The 18,878-nt window shown below is 35.4% G+C and overlaps 1 protein-coding gene across 2 annotated transcripts in view; it reads left to right on the top strand.

Moving 5' to 3' along the window:
* PIK3C3 (phosphatidylinositol 3-kinase catalytic subunit type 3) overlaps positions 1-18,878 on the top strand; it is a 66,763-nt gene that overhangs the window by 27,625 nt on the left and 20,260 nt on the right. For both annotated transcript variants that reach the window (XM_063179620.1, XM_063179619.1), the window contains 7 exons: positions 1,436-1,567; positions 3,558-3,686; positions 4,006-4,075; positions 4,664-4,728; positions 6,955-7,039; positions 8,095-8,169; positions 16,015-16,183. In XM_063179620.1, coding sequence (XP_063035690.1) covers positions 1,436-1,567; positions 3,558-3,686; positions 4,006-4,075; positions 4,664-4,728; positions 6,955-7,039; positions 8,095-8,169; positions 16,015-16,183 — 725 coding nt within the window. The remainder of the gene's footprint in view (positions 1-1,435; positions 1,568-3,557; positions 3,687-4,005; positions 4,076-4,663; positions 4,729-6,954; positions 7,040-8,094; positions 8,170-16,014; positions 16,184-18,878) is intronic.

Raw genomic sequence — 18,878 nt, 5'->3', positions numbered from 1 at the left:
ACAGATGTCCATCCTTCTGCAATAATTTTGGTTAACTGTGAACAAACTTTAGAAAGGTTCTGATAGTTCAAAGCTCCAAAGTGTGTTTCAAGTTTGTAGATAGAAAACAGAAGAGGCCCTTATAAGCACTCATGGGGTGCTTTGGCCAAAGAAATATGTGAGAATTGTTAAACAGTTGATGATATAACCGAACATTTTGTGGGGATGTGGGAGAGTATCAGGTTATTGTCATGTGAGTGATATGGCAGGACAGATAGTGAAAATCAGTTACTGGCAAGGTTTCATTTGTTCCAAAAGCAACAAAACTGTTCTTCTGTAATGTATGTGTTTATCAGAATTCTGCTTTCTGTTGGGTCTTGAGGAAAAGGCTTTCTGTTATATGTTTCAGGAAGCTTTGTCCTTCTTAGCTAAAGTGTTTTAAGTGCCCCTGGCAAGTGGGTCTGAGAAAGAAAGTGGAAATGCAGAGAGATTTCTGTTTATGTGTAATGTTTTCCTTTGACACACATCAGTATTTTTAAACATGAATTTTTCAGTGTGATGGTTTCTTTAAATGTATCGGGTATATTTATGCAGAAAAATAAAGCACTTATTAACAAAAAGTGAGGCAATTTGTTCTGTGTATCGATAACAAAGGCTAAAAGAAGAGGAAAATTTTTCAATTTCTAAGATTCTCTTTCCTGCTTGTACATTGGTAGTGTTCAGTTGTATATTCTTTTAAGAGATCGCTAAAAAACTAAGAAATACATGGCTTTTACTTTTAGATTTCAATCTAGCTAGCAGCAATTAAGCACTAGAACTACTCCTAACAGTTGTGGTCCTCCTTATTGTCTGTTTGTGTCTTTCATATTCGACAAGGGAAAAGACTAGAGATTTTAATGTATTCAACCTTTACTATGTAGGACACCAAGTGTAAAATACTCAAAAGTTGAGCAGCTTTGTGTTTCTGATAACTACAGATGGAGGAATGTCGAGCAAGCCTGGAAGTGAGATCAGTGAAAGCTATAGGCCATTTGGTTCCTTGGTAGTAGGAAATTCCTTGGTGGAATTGAGGGATATAAAGTTTCTGAGTTGGATTTTAATCAATTTCTGAAATACAACTAACATTTAATTTTTGGTATGAAAAACAAATCATCCTGTGCTTTGTGCAGGCAGTTTAGAAGTAAGTTGTTTTAAGACTGTCACATCTGGAACTTAGAAAATTGCTTGATGGGGCTAACACCAAATGGACTATCTCCTTTGTTATTCAAATTACTGCAGATAGAAAGTTTTATTCTCCTGGATTATATGAGTAAAACCTTGATTCGTTGTACAGATAAAGAATTGAATAAATTGAATGTTCGTTAGTAATGCATCCTTCATTTGTGGACTTCATATATACCTAGTGTGTGGTTTATGTTTTGTGGTTTTTTTCTTAAACAAATTTTAATTCTTTTAGAATGAGAGGCTTCAGGCATTGTTAGCTGATAATGAAAAGATGAATTTAGCAGACATGGAACTTATTCCACTTCCTCTGGAGCCTCAGGTGAAGATTAAAGGAATAATCCCTGAAAAAGCCACACTCTTCAAGGTAAGTGAGAGCTTCTGAGTAGCTGAAATACAAACAAGTCTTGTGAATCCTAAACATCAGTTGAAAAATGTAAAGGGACAGACACAGTCAAGGCAAAATGCAATTATAGCGTGCTCTTTAAGTTGTTAAACAACTCCTTATTTTCTTTTGTTTTTCAATTTAAATTTTTTAATTTGAAGTAGCTTTTATTACAGTGATACAGATGACGAAGTTCAGAATTTTCCCAAATTTTGTGTGAGTACCACTTAAAGATCAAAATCATGTAACTAAAAGCAGGTGTGCTGTGTCTCATTTACATCTGTGGGTCTGTCCCATTGCTTAATCAAGCTTAAGTTCATAGAGAGTGGAAAGCACTGTGGTGGTCCATTTCATGTAGTTGCAGTAAATCCTATATCCCTGTGTTTGGTAATTCCTTAAACCAGACTGTAGCTGCTGCGTGTGACCATAAAACAGCCAATGTAATGTAGAAAGGGCTGGGGTTATTTTGTTCATTTTACTTCTTGAAATGTAAGTTAATTCTTGCAGTGTAAGTTGTTGCCTGTGCTCAGTGGGGTTGGACTATTTTATTAATTTTTGTTCAACTCCTATACGTGACTGCAGTCTAATTTTAGGATGACCAAAATTTTCTGTACAAGTCAGGCCTATGTCCCGGAGGCCTTTGTTTGCCAGTTAAAGAATTCGTGTAGGCTGCTGTGACAGCCAGTGTTAAATCTCTCATCTCGGATAGGTTCTAGATTTATTATGCCCAGTAGTTTCATCAGAGTCCTTGTTGACTCTGTTGTCATTTGAGTTTGCTTAAAATCAGATACTTTGTGCATAGTTTTCTACCCGTTCTAGCTTGCTTCTCTCTGTATCAGGTTAATTCCTTTGGAGCAGAGGCTTCTGCAGTTGCATGCTCTTGCACCTTTGGTTGGAGGCAACATTGAAAAGATTTTGTTAGGAAAGCAAACTTTTGCAAATCATCATTTTGTGTGAGTATGATTTAAGAGTTAGGGAAAGAATGTAGAAAAACAGATTGCTGGAACAGCACCCAAATGTTTCCTTTCAGTAATAATAGCTGAAATTCTTCAGGACAAACGCAGTCTTTTACATATTGGTCCTCTGTATCTGTGCAAAAAAAGTAGGACCAAAAATGTGAGATGTAACTTGTTTCAAAATCAGAGATTTTTTTTCTTCTCCTAATTCTGACAGTTGACATTTTTCCATTTAATATCTCATCCTGGGCTATGGGATAAAAAAAACGAATGGAATTAAAAAGGAAGGAGTTACTGATTTTTGGTGCCCTTGGATATCACATAACTTTTGTAGGACTGCATAAAGAATAATTTTGCCTTTACTTGTGGAACTTAATAATTTTGTGGTATTAATTTAAAAATGTAATCTTACTGCTCAAGATTAAACTCTGTACCTCAATTATTTTTGGTTTGCTGTGGAGGGAAGTGACTTGGTCAGTTGCAATAGATTGTAACATTCATGTACATAATTGATCCTCTTTGACCCATTTTACATGGAAAAATTGCAAACAATTAAATGGGTTTTCTCAAACAATAATGTAAAAAGGCACTTTTGCTTTTGCTAAATAGATTAAGGAAGCAATTAATTGTTTAAGATTACTTGCCCCTAGGAGTTCTTTCTGCTTATCCTATAATTGTGCTGCTTTTTGATCTGATCACTTAAAATTTGTTTTGATGTGACCTTTTGCATAGTGCTTCCTTGTTGATTGGAATTATATGCACATGGAAAAAAACTGAATACTTCTGTCCTTTCCTCTTCTGCTGCTGTGGGGTGCAGGGAGGGAGAATGTATCCTTGATTAAAAAGGAAGGAAAGCATTAAGGTATTTTTCTTATTAAAATACAGTTGTACTTTTGGTAATTGGAAGTGGTACACTCTAAACTATTGAGACAATGCAAATACAATGCAAAGATTTTATTTCCGAGTTAATATGAACACTGCTGTGAACCAGCTTATTAGTATATTTCCTTTTGCAGAGTGCCTTAATGCCTGCTCAGTTATTCTTCAAGACAGAAGATGGAGGCAAATATCCTGTGATTTTTAAGCATGGCGATGATTTACGTCAAGATCAACTTATTCTTCAGATTATTTCACTCATGGATAAGGTGAAAATTATTAATCTATATCCTGTTCTTTCTGTTTTCTTGATTTTCCTTGTCAAAAGCAAGACTGTTTAACACTGTTAATGCAGCTTATATTGCTGATAATTTGAGAGTTCTCAGATCTCTAGGTGGCCTTTTTTTCTTTCATATATAGATGTGCAATTACCCTATGTAGATTAAGAAAAAAAATACATAATTGCCAAACAGGCTCTCACTCATTATCAGTTTCAGTGGAGATCAATGTCCAGTAAACATCCTTTTAGTAATAAAATCTGACTTTCTGTTGCATTCATCTTTGCTTTTGTATATTGTTTTTTTCCAGCTGTTAAGAAAAGAGAATCTGGATTTGAAGTTGACACCCTATAAAGTGCTGGCAACTAGTACAAAACATGGTATGAATACACTTATTTCCTAAAAATACAGTATGGAGAAGAATCTCCTCCCTGGGTTCTTAGTGTGTAAGAAAGTCTTGTTAGAGTTTAAGCCATGGAAGTAAACAGTCTGAGTCACCACAGTGTTCCAAAGGTGACTCAAATATCTCCATAAAAGGAGCCTGGTCTGGATTTAGGAGCAAATGACAATCAGCAATTACCAATCTGCTGGCTTTCAGTGTGATCATGAATAAATAATCTAACCCTTCTATTCTAGAGATCTTTTCATTAAATGGAGGAGAAAAACAAAAAATCAAACTTGGCTGCTTTTAGATAGATTCTGGATAAATATTTAGAAAGCCATCAACATACTTTCTCTCATCTTGAAAACTTGTGAAAACACACCTTTTACAAGTTAATTTGGTGTTAATGAAAAGTTGTTTTAAAAGGCAGGAGATTGGAAAATGGGATCAAAAAAGTGGGTTTTTTGCTATTAGAAGCAGTTGAATGACTGTGTATTAGTTCTGTCCATTCATAAACATGTATTAGAGAGTAGTTTGAAAGTTCTGTGCATTGGAGATTTTCTCTTTTGTCTGTTTTCTGTCATAGGCTTCATGCAGTTTATTCCATCAGTACCAGTTGCAGAAGTTCTTGCTACTGAGGAAACTATACAGGTACGTGATGGGGGAGTTGTAGATTGTCTTCTGATCTAACAGTGTAAGCTGAAGGTGTAGATGTTATGCAAAATTTTTAGTTTTTCAGCTGATTTTTTGGTCTGTTAGAAGACAAATTACAGCTGGAAACATTTGGGGTTTGTTTGAAAAGGTATACATAAATGACCACTTGAGTATCCTGTGTTCTAAAAGTAACGCTATTTAAATAAATTAGAGTTTAGTTATGATATTGAAATCTCAGCTTTGCTGTAATGACAAATGGCAGATACCTGACACTTTTTGCTGCATGTTTGTCTTTCATTTATTTGACCTTGTCAAAATATGCTTTGATTAGTGCTCCTCTTTTTTCAATGAAACAACTAAATAATTAATTCATACAAATTCTGAAGCCTGTTCCTCCTTGATAGTGGATGTATACGTACTGTAACTTAGTTTTTTTAGCAGATTTTCTTAATTCTCATGGATTTGAATGGAGACATACAATTGAATAGTGGCACACAAAACTCATACTGGTTTCAATCCCAGCACACAAGCTAGATAGCAGAGCTCAGCTGTTTGAGTAATATAGCTGGATAAAAACAAAGCAAATTGCTATATGAGGTGAGCAACTAATAGATTTTTTAATGAAAATAGAGCATATTTATTTGGATTTGATTTTTCATGGTGCTTTTTTCCTATTGTGTAGACAATATGGAAGCTTGCTTTTTTTTGTAATTCAGTAACTGTGAGTCGAAGCAAACTATCTCTCAGCTCCTATAAACTACCTATGTTAAAAATAAGAAGATCTAAATTATTTATCATTTTTCATTATCATTTGCTTATCAAATACTTTGCTTATCATTTGCTTACCAAATACTTATCACATATAAAAAATATTTTTCACTAATCAGTAACCAGCATCAAGTTACGTAAGTTGGAGTTTTTTTAGCTTTCCATTCCATTCCATAGATTCCATTTCATCTGCAGTCAGTAATTTTACAGACTATAAAGTGCTTTCTTGACAATCATTTGTAATCATGGAGGTGTACTGTTCATGAATCATTCCATTACATGTTTTTATAAAATAATCTGTTTAGAAATGCCTATGAAAGTGTTAATTTTCAATTCCTTGCAACATCATGTGACTGGAAATAGGTGCCCTGTTTCAGTTGCTATGCAGACATAAGGAGCAATTATTCCTGTGAAGAATTTTTAATCTAAATAGACAGTGCACGAAAAGAGTGAGATTTCCTGCGCTGAAACATGATAAAATAGCTGGGCATCATAGGCCAATGAAATGAAAAGCAGTTGAACACTTTCAGGAGTTGTGGAAGTTTAGGTTACTGTTTTTGAAAATACTCATTTTGGATTTCACAGCAGTTCTAGTAAAGAGGAGCACTCTGTATAACTACTGTATTAACTATTGAAAAGATTTAAAGCCAGAAAACCAGTGCTGCCTGGTGAAATGCAGATCTCCAGGAGAGAAAAGGTGTTTTGGTGTTTCAGTGTTACTAACCTTCTATCAACAACCTTAAAATTGCAGTTCATGTTTTAGAAGTTCATTTACGTAAGTGTCTTAGTTTTTCATTATGGTTTTAGTAACTTACTTGCTGTCCAGGGAACTACTACACTCTTCTTACAGTGTTTCCTTAGATTGTGCCTACTGGAAGAAACTTTGCTTTGGCTTGGATATAACTGAGTTTTCTTTTACTCAGGAAGGTTAAGAGAATTGTTTGGCCCTGTCCACATTTCGCAGGAAATTCAGATTTTCCATTTCATGACTTAGACTTATTTTCTTTTTAAACTTAATAGCAGCAGTTGGTTTTATTGAGGAATAGGGAGACATATAAGGATGCTAAACTATGTAAGAGCATACTCCCCAGGTATAGTTCTAAAGCAGGACTGTTAATCCTGTTTTACTTTTTGTTGATATGACCTAAACAGTTTGCCTTGGAAGTATTGTTACTCATTGTTGCTGATTAGTAACTTTTGAGTGCATTGTTAATCTTCTGTAACATTTAATAAAGGAAATTGCTTTTCAGTTTCTGTGCTAAGAATATGATGATTGAGACAGGATATAAATAAAGTGATATTAAACTAGATCTTAGGAGGTGTTTTGGGGGTGGTTGTTAGTTTAACAAGTTGTAATAATGGCCATGTGTGGTCTTGATTAATTTTTTTTTTTCTCTGAAGACCCAGTTTTGTATTATGTGGAATAACTAAATATCTTCATGGCATTCTCTCCAGAACTTCTTCAGAAAACATGCCCCTAGTGAGACTGGCCCTTATGGAATCAGCGCAGAGGTGATGGACACGTATGTTAAGAGCTGTGGTGAGTTACAGTCTAACAGCTGGCAACTTCTTAGGTGAAGTCTGAAGGGCATGGTGGATGAGGTATTAAGTTGTTTCAGTTTAGGTGGCTGCAAACAGGGCACTGTGCATGTACTCGCTGTCAGAAATGCAGTAGAAAGAGTAATTTTAAGCCTGACACGTCACACACAAGACCGCTGTTGGTGGGTCTTAAAGGAGAGTATGAGATAAATACTCTTTGCTTTCCAGCAGCAATCTTATCTCTGCCCTCTCTGTACTGCGAGTTGGGGTCTTCATAATGCAGGGACACGTAAAGCATTTATGTAATGATAAATCATCTGTGTCAAAATTCTAATTGGTTTTGAAAACATTAGGCATTTTGGGGGGTGTGGTTACATTTGTATGAAAAGAAAAAATGGTAGCGTACTTTTTGTTCAGTAAACTGATGACTGTGTTAAAATACCACATTTGCTATCCATAAAATTTAAAAAACCTCCATTTTAACAAAAGTTTAAAAAAAAGGAGCATTCAGATGTGACTCCACAGTACCTCTCCTTTTCCCTTCTCTTTCTGATAGTGCAGTCTTTAGAACTGCTAACTGTTCTGGTTAGTGGGTAAAAGCAACTATTAAAACTGTTTGCTTTTTACCATTGGTGATCTGACATGGATATCCAGGCTCATATCCATGCTTTATATTTGTTTACAGTGGCCTTAAAATAGCTTCAGTTCAAAACATGTATATTCACTTAGTTAAAAATACTTCACCTCCTTTTGAAGAATGTTTTTCCCAGTACTGAACTAATTAAGTCTTTAAGGGTTAGACATGTAATTGTATCATAAGAAATTAAAATCCTGACAGTACTGAGTGAGTTCTAGAGTTTTAGTACTTCAAACGTTCTTCATAGAGCTGGCATTGATTATTCTTCACCACCACCACTCCTGCCCCAAGTCTCTGTGGTATATTTATTGTTAGTTAACTAGAGCTAAAATAATGTAATATGCTGTTGTTAATTGTGTGGAACTTGTTTCTCTCCAGGAAAGGTACTCATACTGATGTTTACAATTTACTTTTTACAGCTGGTTATTGTGTGATTACTTACATCCTTGGAGTTGGAGATAGACATCTGGATAATCTGTTGCTAACAAAAACAGGTAATTCTTTTTAGCTGTATAATTTTATAGCAACAGTTGTTTAATTTCTACTGTGTTGGTACTTTTTCTCTGCATTTTCCTTGTGAATATAACCCACTGAGTATTGCAGACTAGATTATATTTTAAAATGTAAGTTGTATTGTCTCATTTAAGGTAATATTTGCTCCAGTGTGTAATAAGATGATTTCTTAACTAGAGGAAATGAGGGATTTGAAAATAAAACTACTTCAACTATTACAATCACTGCTGGGAGATAGAGGGAATTTCAGTTGTTTTCATTGAAAATGAGTTCATGTGTAGCTGCATGTGCTTCACAAAGTTTTGATAACATTTCTTATAGCGGAACATCTTTTTGAATTGTTGTTTGGCTTATTTTTACTTGCTTGCTTACTTTTGAACTACAGCTTCCCTAGGAGTTCTGATTGCTTGAATACCTTCATTACATAGTGGTGGAGAATTAAGAGTTGTGGTTAAGTGTTTATTATGATGTGAAACGTTTATTGAATGAGAAACGTTTAAATAAAAATGTTATTTGGAAAAAGAGACCCATCCACGTGAAAGGCTTGTTAGTTACAGGTAAGGCTGAAGCATATACTGCTTTTAACCATGGTAAGTCTGAAAGAGTAGAAAATTTACAGTTGGTCTTGATTAAAAGGTCTTGCTCTAAGCTCATGGGGGAACAACTAAAGCAAGTGTATTTTACCCTATCTGTTTGAAAATATACAGTCATTTAAAGATCTGTCTTCAGAGGTCTCTCATTTATCTGTTGTGGTGGGTATAAATCTTTCCACAGCAGGCTCTGCTTGCATGCTGAGAGTAGTAATAGTTCAGTGTTTTGATTTGGGATAAAGTGCATCTTACCTGTCTGTGTTAAGTACAGCACAGTGGCTTTACTGGAAGAATTTGGGGAGTACAGCAGAGGGCAGTGCACATCCATCGTACATTCCAAGTCTGAAAACCCACAGTCTGCCACAAACTGAGGGCTTTTGTGAGCTGTCAGGAGAAATCCTTATCTTCCACATTTTCCAGATACAACAAAGACCTTCTACCAAAGCTTGTATCTTGCTACTGAGAATCCCTTAGCCTTAAGACAGAAGAAGCTAATTTCATTCTTCTCCTGAAGAATGCATGCTCCAAGTACCTCCTTTGAAATCATACTATCCTATATGCATCCTTTCTTGATGATAATCATGTCATGAATTGAAGTTTTTCAGTAAAGAATACTAGGTATCAGCTGTGGGTTCATATATTTCTTACATATCATTACCTTTTTTTTGGCTCAACCTTTCTGTTTGGTGAATGTAGCCACATCTTTTAGACTCCTTCCAATGGAATTGGTGCATCATCTTGTAACATAAGATGCCCATGCTTATAATATAGATGCAGTATAATTTAAATATTAAGCTCTAGATACAGAAGTTCATAAAAACAGATTGTTTTCTACACATTAGAAATGTGTCTTTTTGCATGAGATGTCAGTTACCTAATGAAATAATTTCTGTTGTCTTTCATGACTCTTTAATACCTATAGTTCTAGAAATGGAGTGGCTTTTTTGTAGTAGCAGTCTTGAAAAAGATATCTGGATTTTCACATTTTTTAGTACTGTATCATTATACTTCAATGGCAACTCTAGAAGTGTGTTTGGAAGAAGATGTGGGAATGTTCAGTCAAAACATCCTTATCTGTCAGTAATCTTAAAAATTACAAAAAGACTTGCATCAATTTCATAAATGTGTCTTGACTGGTAACCCAAAGGCCATTAAACACTCAGTATTCCATGGCAGGGATATTTACTTTCTCTGAAAACTTTGAACTTCTTACTTCTCATAGAGACAAAATGCATTTTCAATTGTTCTGTGTTTTAAAATCTTGTTTCTAAAGCCATAGCAGATACTACTGTGGTTTGTGGATAACGTGACACTTTTTCAGCTGTATGCCCAGGATTAGGCAACATTGGTGCCTCCTTTTAGAATTACAGACTGATTTATATATTGAAGTTGACATCTGATTTAACAGCTAACATTCCTTTCATTGCTTTGGAGGGAAGATCTGGGTGGTTGTGAAGCTGGATTGTGATATACAAGGTGTAGCATGTTCAGCTAACTTCCATGGAAAATGCACTGGGCTATTACATTGTAATTACGCCAAGCCTTCCCCTGAGAACATTTTGTTCTGCAGCTCTTACACTCACTGATTTGATTGTAGAGTCAGGATCTAGGTACTAATAAAATATCCAGATATGGATGTCTTCATATTTGCAAGGCAGTCAGTACATTCATAAGCAGAGTTAGAAAGTATTTCAGCTTTCATAGACAATTGAAGTCTCCTGTCCCTTTAGAGGTATCTTAGTAATTTCAGCTTGCTTTGTAGTCATGCAGAGTTTTCACAAATGTGCAGGCTATGTGTGGATATTCTAGGATATCCTAGACATTCAAATAGTTTCTTGATGGCACTGCTTATGTGTGTTTCTGACCAATTTACTCTCACCCTAGTGATGACCAGCTTATCTTTCAGTAACCTCTGGTCACCTGCATGAAAATGCAAGTTCCCAGTATGAGTTCCCAAAGTACAGGGGCTTTGACCTGAGCCATACACTTGTCATTGCTCTGTAGCAGGAGGGAAAATTGCTATGTGGATAAAATTATGTTATTAATATCTAAGAGCAGGTCAAAGACTCAGTGCTCAGAACTTGAAAACCACATTTGCTTTTGGTATCAGAAGTAAATAAATGAAAGAACTGGGCTGTCTTTTCATTTAATGTTAAGAGGTAGAACTGTGGTCTCCAAATGACACCACATTTATTCTTCAGTCTCTGTTAGAAAGGGTTGCCAGGAAAGACAGCAAGGACCTGGACAGATTCATGTATGAAATGACACCATGTGTTTGTACTTCCTGTGGTTTTTATTCAAAAAATCTATCCCAGAGCATGTCTGAGATGGTAGAAATGGAAAACGTTCAAGATTCAAACATTCAGTCTCGGTCAGTGCTTAGACAAGTACATTGTTAAGTACATTTATTAATGTTGTAAAATACTGTAGTATGTAAAATACAATTTTTAAAGATGTTTTTAAATATTGCTGGTCTTGATAGAGGGACATCCTTATTTTTGTAAAAAATAAAAACTAATGCATACTTTTGTCCTTTAGATTTCTCTCTGGAATTCCACTTTCTGTGGTGCTTATTATTAAAAAGAATATAACCTTTTAGCTCTTGATCTGTTGAAACACTTTTTCTTCTAGGTACCTTGAACAGCATTTGTCATCTAGTTATAAATATCAGACCTGTTTTTTTTTTTTTTTTATAATATGCCTGAATAGAATGTATTTTGAGAATGGACAGCTTGGGGGAGGGAAATGAGTTACAATGCTTAAGACAAGCTGGGCTCTTAACAGTTACATGGGTGACAGTGTTAAACTTTACCTCCATCTGTTGCTGCATACTGACTTCAAAACCTGCATCCTGAATAAGTTCTTAAAAATTCACATTACTTTCATTGTTTTGGAGTCTTAGAAAAGTTGTAAGATGCTGCTTATGAAAGTAAATTAGGCATTCCAATTTTTTCATCATACCACTGGTCTGTTTGCAAAAGAGAAATTTTTATAGTAACATTAGAATTTGCTGGGAAAGCCAGAAAAGGACCCCATCCATCCAGTCATTTTCATCAAGGACTTTTCATCCTATTGCTTCAAACTTAAAATAGGAATTTAGTTAAAATAATAACTAAATTGTATATTTTTTTAATGTGGGCCAAGTTAAAATAATAGTGGTGCTTCAGGGTTGCAAAGAAGTAATGAAATTTTTGGTTTGGTTTACAAATTGTGTTTTGGTTTAGTGGTTTTTGTGTTCTTCCCCAGCAATGCGCACAGAGTAGTTTGAGATAATTTGCTTTTTTTATTGTTAAGAGACAATTGCCATCAGACTTACTTTATTTCAGTAATTGCATCTAATTTGCTCTGTCCTCTGCATTTTAAGGTTTTCAGAGATCTGTCTGGTTTTCAGTGTTTTTTCCTAGCAAAATGAAACAATCTTCTGTGCTGCTCTATAGGCACTTTCTTCTGTATTAAAATCTAGATATTAGCAGTGAAAGTAATGGACAGATCACCCTCTCCAGCTGCAGTCAGGTGTTACTGGCTATTGCAAGGACCAAGTATGAATTTTTATTCTCTACAGGTCCATGCTTCACTTAATCAAAGATCGCTGAAAGAAAGTCAGATGGACTTTGAAATCCCTGACACCCTGACTGGTAGTTGGGGTGACTTCCATGTTTTGTGCCATGTCCTTGAAGTCTCCAGTGGCCTTGCTTCTTTATTCCATATGTTAGAAAACCAGGTGTTGAGTGGAAAAAGGTAGTCAAACTCATAAGATAAAATAATTTTAAAAAACAAAAGCTCAAAAGTACCCAATAGTATCAACTTTTAGATTTTAAATTAAATAATTTTATATATGCATATTGCTTACTTCCTGGAAGCTTCTCTTCTTCTTCCAGTCAGTAAATGCCTTCCAGTTAGTAAAATGTCTTTCTTTTTCTACAGTAAAATAAATGGGAAGGGCAGGGTAATTTCTAGTGCACTAGTTTTAAAGATGAGATCTGTTTCACGTGTTGTCTTAAGTAATTCCTGATTTTAGTTTAAATCATGACTGAAACAAACAAAAAAAACCCTCACCTTTATGATTTAGCGCTCATTTGGGAATGGTAGTAAACCAGAGCAGAGGTCCAGTTTTGTCTGTAATTTATAAGCATATATAAAGATTAGGAGCCCTTTAAATTAAGACATAATAAAGTGGAAGAAGTTGGATCATGGTAAAACATGATGGTCTAAGATTGATGGAAGGGTATGTGTTATGACATTGACCCTGTATATTGAAGGAAGGATGTGTAATTGTTTGTAAAATCATGTTTTACAAACAATTACATACCTTAGAAAAAGTATTGCACATACTTTAGAAAAGTGTTGCACAAATTTCACATGAATGCTGTATTACTGGGAGGATAGGTGATTACTGTATATAAATACTGTGATATGAGTATCAAGTGTTACAGGGAAGTGACTGATACGGGTTGTAGAGAGACCATCCATCCCTGGGGATACTCAGAAACTGTCTGGACATGGCCCTGGCTAAGGCACCTGGCTCTGGCTGTCTCTGCTCATCCAGGGGTTTTGACCAGGTGTCCTCCAGAGGTCCCCTTATTCTTGCAATTGGAGTAATGTTGAGTGAAAACTGTCACATTCATTAATATAATGGAAGTGGAATAGTCAGTGTAATGCCCTGATACAAATGGCACTTGGGATGATCACGTGAGAGACTTGCAACCTTTTTTTCTTGGTCTTGAAGATTTGAAATCATTGAGTTTATTAACTTCATAAATTTATTATATATTAACATAAATAAGAATATAAATATTACCTATTTCCAGTATTAAATGCATTGCAAATTTAATTTGTCCAAAGCAGGCTTGTTCTTCACTTATTCAGTTGTTAACTCCTGGAGGGTAACATGAGTCAGGTGCCTCTGTAGAAATCTCTAGACCTTCAGTGCTCCCTCAGGCTGCTTCTGGTGTAGATTTGTGCCAGCACCAGGGAGAGCCTTTTGTCCATGTTCTATACCATGGTGTGCTGGTTTAATTGATCTTGCAGGAGCTGAATTAAAATTAATCAAATCTATATTTAGTAAACAGGTTTGAAAGGTTTTAAATATATTTATTTAAATATGAGCTTGTACGTACATTTTAAGTCAACCTAAAAAACAGCTGAATTTTGAAGTACATCTAGGAAAACTATGATGTTAATGCAGGATGGCCTCATCTCACTTTCAAAGTGTCTATCACTCAATTATTGAAATATTTTTGAATGTTTTAGATGTCTTTGTTACCAGTGTAAATTATTAATTATCATCTTTTATTCCTTATCTCCAGAGCAAACTAAAAAAAAAAAATTTCTGCTACAAGGGTTACTGTTTTATTCAAAATGTTGTCTCTTGACTCTTCAAGGTGACAGGTTTAAATAAGTGAACAGAAAGCAAATCCCCCTAAACTTTTCAGTTAAACATTTTTTCTAGCTTAATGATGAAAGGGTTCTGTATGTGGTTGGTTCAAAAATTTGGTGTACAAAAAGGAGCTCTAAAAGAATCTCCTTTATCAGACCAGTAGGACTGTATCAAAGGAATGTTTTTTTTTTAAAAGCACAATTAGTTATGCAAAATGTAATGGTTATGGCATTTATCAGTCAGCAAATGTTTTACCACTTGTTGAGGATACTTGTGATCTCTCTTTGAAATTGGACTGTCATGGAATTAGTTTATTAGATTGAAGAAGAATGCTTATGACAGATCTCAAAAAGCCTCTTCTTTTGATACTACGTTATTATTCAAAGAAATAGTCAAAGACAGGTGATTAAGTGAAAAATATGACTGCTCCATTTTTTTTTCCAAAAGCACTGAGAACCTAATCTTACGAAATCTTAAAATGAACACACAAGCTGCAGGTTAAAATACCCAAAGGCAAATACACCCCTGTCTGTAATGCTGCTCAGTTCCATAATTCTGAAGCAAGACTCTATCTTCTGGGCTGTGTTTGTCTAGATAACAGTCATGCTAATAATTTTCTACCTTCTTGTTTGAAAGATTTTCTATCTTGTATCTGCATGCATATCTGCAGTCTCACCATCATTTTTGTAATATAGCTGTAGTATGGCTCAAGTCATTGCCTAAATTACACATTCCAAACTGAAAATACATTTGCAGCACACATGAAGAGACATTTTTCTGCTTAACGTGGACAGTATTTAACTGAGTCAAGATTATTCCTAAAAAAATGGCTACCTAAGAATAATGAATTGTTTTACTTTTATTTCTATTAGTGCATTTTTTGTGTATTTATAATATATTTATTCTTCAGTTAATCTAAATATTTTAGGTTTTTTGAAGTTGCTGATAAACTGAGGTTTACCAAGGGAAGCTCAGTTGTTCATTCTGCTACCAATAACATCTCATGTGTAGTTCAGTGCTATTGGAAGGGAGCACTGCATTCTCCCCAGTCAGTGTGTGAGCATTATGGTGAGCAGCATGGCAGGCTGTTGATAGGTAGGGCAGTTGCCTTGTGCATTTGAAGAGACAAGGCATATACAAGTTTTTGTTAATGCTGCAGAAGTGTTCTAAATGCAATTACTTGAACTGGGAATGGAAACATAGTGATAAAGTGAGGCAATTCATGTTAGTACTGAAAAAGGGTATGACAAACTTTATGGTGGATTTGAAATCCAGTTTCAGATTTAAAGTTGGAGTGATGTTTCTTCAGTGCATTTCAAAACTACTGATAATTTTTGACTCTACTTGAACAACTCAAAAGACTTTTGAAACAGCATTGAACTCATGTTTGGTGTTCAGTGGCTTTGAAAGGTTGTTTATAGGATTATGAGTCTTACTTTTTCTTTGTTATATTAGTTGTATGTTAAATTTACCATATTTCATGACAATGCCTAACACACATGGCACTGCTTTAAGTATTAATGTTTGAATTTGCTAACAAATTATAAAGGTGTTAAGAATTAGTAGTATCTATTATGTAAACTGTGCATTTAGTATCTACTAACCAGTTTCAGTATTGGTACAGTCTTTGTGAATATACTCCACTTGTTTAAAAATCAAAAAAGCTTGAATTTTAAATCAGCTTTTTTCCTTTAAAACCATAATTTCCAGTTAACAGCTGAAGATAAAACATACACTGTTATAAACCTTACAGAAAACTTTCTGGGAGCTGCTTGCTATCTTCTTAATAATTCTATTTTTCTAAGATTTGCACCAAGAACTTTTATTATGCACAGTGTTTGTCTTTCCTTCTTCTACAGGTAAACTGTTTCACATTGACTTTGGTTATATTTTGGGCCGGGACCCCAAGCCCCTTCCTCCCCCGATGAAGCTGAACAAGGAGATGGTGGAAGGCATGGGAGGCACCCAGAGTGAGCAGTACCAGGAGTTCCGCAAGCAGTGCTACACAGCCTTTCTCCACCTCCGCAGGTAACAGCACTGGGCTTGTGGCACAGCCCGAGAGCCACCCTAAAGCAGGAGAGGACACCAGTGAATGAATTGTTGAAATGTTTCTGTTGAAAATTCAAAGTTTGTTTAAGTGAGAGCACAAGCATTTGTATGAAACAAAGGAATGAAAACATCACAGTGTTGGTGTAATGTGGAGGGTGAATGTAATTGTTCAAGTTAAAGCCCTCAATTTTGCTTGTTTAATAACTTAAATAGCTTCATTTCATAACTCAAATGCGTTATTATATTTCTTTTGGGGTATGTTTTTGCCCTTAAGCTTCTTTTCCTCTGATTATTGATGATCAAGGAACTGTCATTTTAATTTAAGTCATTACTCATTTGCTGCTTGATTCTCCTCCAGTTTAAATTAGTGATGATCAAATTCTTTGGCTTGAAGATGACACACACATATGCTTAGTTCAGTTCAGCTCCTGTGGGACAAAAATTAGCAACTTGTAGTGACAATCAAGCATGTTTGAAATTTCTTTAAATACCCAGAATTGTGGCAGCTAAAAACTCTTTAGACTCTGGTGTCTATGAACCAACAGATCTTTCTTTTACATTTAGAATCAGTTTCATTTTTTTGCAGTGACTATATTACTTACCCATTAACTTTCTGAGCCAAGTAGCTCATTTTTGTTCTGTTTGAAGAGAGGACAGGTAAGCACTCCTGGTCTGTCTAGGGATTTAGCACATCTTCAATGAAGAGGAAAGATTTTCATTTTAATTTCAAAGATGACCTAACGGAAACTTTCAAGTATGTGTAAGAAATTGTTAATATGGTAAGCTTATGTGAAAAGTGCCTGGAATATGGAAAGCAGCCAGTGTTACAAAATAAAATGCTGCAGGTAGTTCTTCAGTTGATAAAAGGAGGAAGATTAAGGAATTGGTCTAGGAACTGAAGTTATTAATGTGTTAAAAAGCCATTCAACAATTTGAAAAAATAGTGCCATGTTGTCAGCAAGCAATATTTGTGGCTTCAGAGAACAGTCCAACTTCTAAACTTTGCTTAAAACTGTTTTGTAATGCTGTATTTATTTGTCATATACTTGAGTTGTTTTTGTTTAAACCTAGCTGTTTCAGTGGAAAGGTCTGTTGTGTCAATGAAGGATTATTCATTGAATTAATTTATGTAATGATATGCTACAAGGCTCATCATTAAATGTGTGTAGTATAATGGTAATTTGTGTATAGAACTAAGCTGTAAATCAAGATGGTTTTATTTTTAATGTCTGGAATTGTAATTATAGTATTGCCAATATTTGCTCATTTTATTGGAAAATATTTTTACATGGTTCTAGATAAATACCCTTAAGGCTTTCGACAGCAATACTGTATGATAATATTAAAATTACTGCAACAATTATTTTAAGCAGCTAGAACTAAAAATAATTAAGATTACTTGTTAAAAAAGAATAATTGGTTGTGGAACACTTTAGTTCTAGCAGTTCTGCATATTGACAAAAACCCATTCACAGACAGATTTTCTGGCCAAATAGTATGAAATCATAACCTCTGATAGCTAAGACAAAATGCAAACTCTGTCATCTCCATCAGATTATGCTTTATTTTAGTTCTTTATTTCCCTGAGGAATAACTAATTCTCTAAATATTTCAAGTACTGTATCTTGGCATATCAGGATTCCTAGTGGAATGGATGTTGCATAATGAAAAGAAAAATACAAGGAATTTTAAAGTTACAAGTGAAGGAATAGTTTCGTCCATTGTTTCTGGTTGTAAGCAGTTTGGCATATGATCCTTACTGTATGTTCTTTAGTTTGGGGATTTTCTTAGGGAGTAGGAATAAGGAGATGCTTTCTGCTTTCTTAGTAATAGTGTAATCAGTCAAGTGTCTTTGTCAGCAGTGCTGTAGTGAAGGAGCAGCTGCTGCACTGTGAATGTGTTGCAGGGCAAATTGTGGCTGTCAGCAGGACTTGGGCTGTAGCAGCCTCTTTTGCTTTCGTTATACATGTTGAGCCTGTTTAAAGATGTTTAAATCCTGCTACATGTCAGCATTTCCTTTCCATCAAGAATTTCCTGCTTACACATCTTCAGCAGGTTCCATAGTGTGACAAAATGGTTCATGAGTCCCACCTCCCTCCTCATGGAGGGTCATCCCAGAGCACATGGCACAGGGTTATGTTCTGAATGTTCTGGAATATCTCCACTGGGGCAGACTCTGCACCCTCTCTGGGCAATTTATGACAGCAAGGTATCAGTCAGAGCATTTCAGATTTTTTTCCAGAGTGAAAATGGCTCTACATTGTTTTGTTCCTTCCAGGTGAGGGTTTCCCCTGCATTAATCCTGTGAGAAGGTGTGTTCAGTTTGAGTTACTGGGCATAGGAAAGGGCAGAGGAGTAGTCGGTAAGTTGGAGTACAGACAGAAGCTGTAGTTTGGGCTGAGATTTTTTTTTTTCTGTGTGGGTGAGGTAGTTTAATTGGCTGGAGTAGTTTTTCCCCAGTCTGTTCTTTGTTTAGTGACTGAGGCTGCAGTCCAGATCTGAATGGAAACACTGTGCAATAAAAGGAAAGCTGTGATGGCCCCTTGGGAAGTGCTGCTCCTTTGGAAAGATTGTAGTGCAGTGTCTGGAGAGTGTTCTTAAAGCTGGGATTCGATGGTGAAGAGAGAAGAACAGAAGTGAACCTGGGTAGGATCAGGTCCATATTCACTGAGTT

This window comes from Melospiza melodia, chromosome Z (assembly GCF_035770615.1).
Source record: "Melospiza melodia melodia isolate bMelMel2 chromosome Z, bMelMel2.pri, whole genome shotgun sequence".
Taxonomy (NCBI): domain Eukaryota; kingdom Metazoa; phylum Chordata; class Aves; order Passeriformes; family Passerellidae; genus Melospiza; species Melospiza melodia.
This window is presented reverse-complemented; position numbering and strand designations above follow the sequence as displayed.